Source organism: Salvia miltiorrhiza, chromosome 2 (genome assembly GCF_028751815.1).
Source record: "Salvia miltiorrhiza cultivar Shanhuang (shh) chromosome 2, IMPLAD_Smil_shh, whole genome shotgun sequence".
NCBI classification, from domain to species: domain Eukaryota; kingdom Viridiplantae; phylum Streptophyta; class Magnoliopsida; order Lamiales; family Lamiaceae; genus Salvia; species Salvia miltiorrhiza.
In genome coordinates, this window is record NC_080388.1 from 39,474,019 (window position 1) to 39,478,110 (window position 4,092).

The 4,092-nt window shown below is 36.0% G+C and overlaps 1 protein-coding gene across 2 annotated transcripts; it reads left to right on the plus strand.

Annotated features, from left to right (window-relative positions):
* The first annotated feature begins 588 nt into the window (after positions 1 to 588).
* On the plus strand, positions 589 to 3,555 carry LOC131012398 (vesicle-associated protein 4-1). Of its 2 annotated transcripts, XM_057940354.1 has the most exons (7): positions 589 to 1,167; positions 2,039 to 2,109; positions 2,320 to 2,401; positions 2,498 to 2,616; positions 2,919 to 2,996; positions 3,084 to 3,203; positions 3,288 to 3,555. In XM_057940354.1, the coding sequence occupies exons 1-7, from the start codon at positions 780 to 782 to the stop codon at positions 3,345 to 3,347; spliced, it is 918 nt and encodes a 305-aa protein (XP_057796337.1). In that variant the 5' UTR covers positions 589 to 779; the 3' UTR covers positions 3,348 to 3,555. The 2 variants fall into 2 exon arrangements, with proteins under 2 accessions (XP_057796337.1, XP_057796336.1); XM_057940353.1 differs by having other exon boundaries at positions 680 to 1,167; positions 3,084 to 3,555.
* The last annotated feature ends 537 nt before the right edge of the window (positions 3,556 to 4,092 follow it).

Consider the following 4,092-nt stretch of genomic DNA (forward strand, 5'->3'; position numbering starts at 1 on the left):
AAAGTATTATTTCTGAGTATTTTCATACCAAACAAAAAGACTTATTTTTCTCTAAAAACAGTCAATAAATATTCAACCCCGTGTTTCTTAGTTCTTTATTATGAATAAAATAATTTTGACGTACAGGAGATGAGACACACATCAATTATACAATCCAGCCTAACTCAGTAATATATTTCAGTCGTTAATTATTTAAAAATTGATACTTGTATTTTTCTTCACGATCAGTATTTCTAGAAATCCTTAAATTGGCTCTTATAATTTTATTTGGAAGTATTTAAATCGATTCTTATAATTTTATTCGCTATTCAATATTTTAAGAATTCCTTCAAATTAATTCTTATAATTACATGCGAGATCAGAATTTTTAGAAATCCTTTCGAATTTTAACTCTTTTAAACAAACGTTGCATTTTTTTTTCATACTATCTTGTGCTTTTTTTTTCTTCATAATTTTGACTATGAATCACAATCCTGTAACATGAAAGAGAAAAACATATAAAAATAGAATTAGTTTATTTAATAAAAAAAAATGTGTCAAACTATCTGGCTTTTTATGAATTGCAGATTCACTAGATTGTACTTTCATCCGAACACATCTTTAAGATTGTACAATTATTTTAATATACAGTGATTCCCCTTTTATTTAATTTTTACGACGATAAATCTACCTGAGTTCAAAAATGAACTAATGAGAATTGAGAGTAGAAAACTCAAATATTAGTTTTAAAAAAGAAAATGAAAGAAAAGAAAAGCCCGAAATAATATAAATTAAAGACAATGCGAAAAAGAAAGAGGAAATTTGGCGACAACACCTGTTCAAAAAGTCACTCTTGCAACACCAAAACCCCAAAGCGACGACGTTGCGCGCTCCCGGCGGCGGAATCAGCCATGGCGCTCGTGGAGGAGAGATCGGCGTCCTCCGATGGAAAAGTCTGGGGGCTATTCAAGCTCCCTTTCCGGAATTCCCATAACACGACGTCGTCGTCATCGGCGTCCGCAAATTTCGCTCATTATCAGCAGAATTATGGTCACGGAAACGGTAACGCTCAGTTCCCGGTGGAGGGATCAGCTGCGCAAGCCACCTCGGTCTCTTCAGTTGCCAGATCGCTGCTTCCCGCACGGCGTCGTTTGAAGCTCGATCCCTCTAATAAGCTTTATTTTCCCTGTATGGACCTCGCTCTCGCTAATTTGCTTGAATTTTTGGTTTTCTTTTGTTGCTTTTGTTTAGACAATTGTCGATTGAGTTTGATTGTTACGTTTTGCTTGCTCAATTGATTGATTGATGGCAATTTTTTTGGTATGAGTTTGCTTTTTCTTTTCTAGTTTGATTGAGCTTGATCTGCGACTTGTGGTTTGGAATTTCTGCTTGAATTGATTTAGATGGTTGATGTAATTGGAAATTTGGTTTTATGGACGATTGTTGAGAGGGGAGAAAATTGGCGAAAACTCTCATCTTGCTTTACTTGAAACTCTTGTTATCCTTATCTTTTGTTTTGAACACTTCAAATGTTCGATTATATACAGAGGCAAATCAGTTATGTAAAATTTCTCCTCTGGCAGAAGTTGTGAATTTGACCTAGAGTTCTGAAATTTTAGTTGCTGTAGAACTTAAATTTTGATGCTGCCTAAGACGCTGGAGATTGAATATGTCCGTGCAATGAGAGGAGGAAATTGATCTTTAGTGATAACTGCATAGTGTTGGAACTTGGAACACTGCATGCCACTTGCTGTCTTACTTGACGATTGTCAGATAAGACTTACTTGAACAAACTTTTTCGTTAGCTTCTTTTTCGTCTATCCATTGTTCTGTCGATGTTTTCATGTCTTACGTTTTGGGATTCATTTGAGAGGTGACTTCCTCTGTGACCTAAGCACGGGTTTGGACATGCATGGAAGGGCCTTTGTCTGAATCTTGGCTTCAAATTTGTAACTTCACGTTGTAGTATTATTTAGTTTTGCATGTCTGTGCAAGCAGTGGTTGAACTCAAGGTTGTCATATTTGGATTGATTTACTATTAATTTCGATCTTCCTGCAGACGAACCAGGTAAGCAAGTCCGAAGTGCTATCAGAATAAAAAATACAAGCAAGTCTCATGTGGCTTTCAAGGTATGCTGAGTTGCATTTTCTTTTGATTCTCCCTTATCAGTAGTCTTTAAGCTGTATATAAGACTATTTTATATTGATTGAAATACACTTCAATTTCATTTAAGGTACTTGAAGTGATATGGTGCTGGCTTTTTTATTGTTTTTTCTTTGTTTTATGTTTATATTTATATTATCTCTTTTTGATAAATATACATGACTGATGTTACTTAGTTCCAAACGACTGCACCAAAGAGCTGTTTCATGCGTCCTCCTGGGGCCATTCTTGCTCCTGGCGAGAGTATCATAGCAACTGGTAACCGTTTGTCTCAATCCCTGCATGAATTTTGTGTTCCTAATTTTTGCTTATAGTATGAATTTTTGCCTTTTATATTTTTCTTGGTCATGTCAGTATTCAAGTTTGTCGAGCCTCCAGAGAACAATGAGAAGCCGATGGATCAGAAAAGCACGGTGAAGTTCAAAATCATGAGCCTAAAAGTGAAAGGGCCAACTGACTACATACCTGAACTGGCATGTCTCATTCTGATTGGATTCCTAACCGAACTATGTTTTTCTGAGTTCATTATGCACGTTTCAAGTATTCTTATATTCTTAACTCAGACGAGGCTGGTAATTAATACAATCTAAGTATCACTAAAAGAACACAGCAATAATTTTGAAATATTGGCGTAATTCACACTGCACTGGTTCTATCGTAGATGCTAGTTATAGAGGTCAAACAATGTATTGACTCCAGACTTATGAGTTACAGAAAACATAAGTACGTGTTTGTTTCTATGCATTCTCATCTCCTCCATTTTCTCTTGAATCAGTTTGATGAGCAAAAGGATGAAGTGGCTGTAGAGCAGATACTGCGGGTTGTTTTTCTAGATGCAGAACGTCCTAGCCCTGTAAGTGGAGATTTCACGACTTCTTTATATGTTTGTATTTCTTATAGAAATGCTCGCAGCTGATCCATGTGTGTTTGATCTTTTAAGGCACTAGACAAATTAAAGCGCCAGCTGGCTGAAGCGGAAGCTGAACTTGAGGCTCGCAAGAAGCCTTCAGAAGACACAGGTCCAAAGTTCATCGGAGAAGGACTTGTCATTGATGAATGGGTAAGCCTCCAAATTTCTTTGTCTCGAGCTGATCTCTGTCATTTCGTTTTGGTCTTTACCCTCTTCCTCCCCGACAATCTGCAGAAAGAAAGAAGAGAGAGATACTTGGCTCGTCAACAAGTGGAAGGGGTAGACTCCATATGACTGGAGTTTCTCTTGAGAGTTTCTGCACTATGGTTTGATGAATGTATTTAATTACGTTTGATGGATATTCTAAGTTGTGCACTTTTTTTCTGTTAATATGAGTTGTCAGTTGTATCTGTGACATGTTGTACTGATTATTGGCTTATCGACATATGCACGTGTAGATATGTTATTTTTCTTCTTTAAATGAGAGAAGCCATTACCCTTAGTATCCTCTCCTTTCTCTCTCTAAATACCTGCAATGTTTGTTTTCTTTAAGTATTGCAAAGTGTCCAACTTCGTTTATACAAATGTGTTCAACAGCTTCAGATATCACGATACCAGGATATGCATAATAGTTGTAGCATAACAACCAATTTATTCGGCAGCATGCAATTGTAGCGATTTTCGATATTTTTTATGTTAATCCTTCACCAAGATTGATACATATAAAACGTTACTGGATAGGATAGTCTTTGGGTGGTGATTTTCCAACGTGGATCTAATAGCTTCAAGTCGAAATCGCGTCGTCAGCATCTCTCATTGATGTTTTTCTCAAAATTTAGATAGACTTAGTTAATAAGTGGCGTATATATTATTATGATTGTTTGTAGTGATTCCATGATTCCAACAAATATTGAAGCTACCAAGTCAAAGTAATCCCCCAACTTCAGAAAACTGAGCTAGAGTTTTACTTGCATAGTAAAAACTAAAAAGTAGGGTATTTATTCGATGGCTTTGGTTATGAATAATTAAAAGATTCATA

Excerpts from the sequence above, each read along its gene's own strand:
- LOC131012398 (XM_057940353.1), top strand. The coding sequence starts at position 780 with ATGCGAAAAAGAAAGAGGAAATTTGGCGACAACACCTGTTCAAAAAGT. Across the intron at positions 2,110-2,319 it reads AGTCTCATGTGGCTTTCAAG|TTCCAAACGACTGCACCAAA; the intron begins GTATGCTGAGTT and ends GATGTTACTTAG. Across the intron at positions 2,997-3,083 it reads ATGCAGAACGTCCTAGCCCT|GCACTAGACAAATTAAAGCG; the intron begins GTAAGTGGAGAT and ends TGATCTTTTAAG.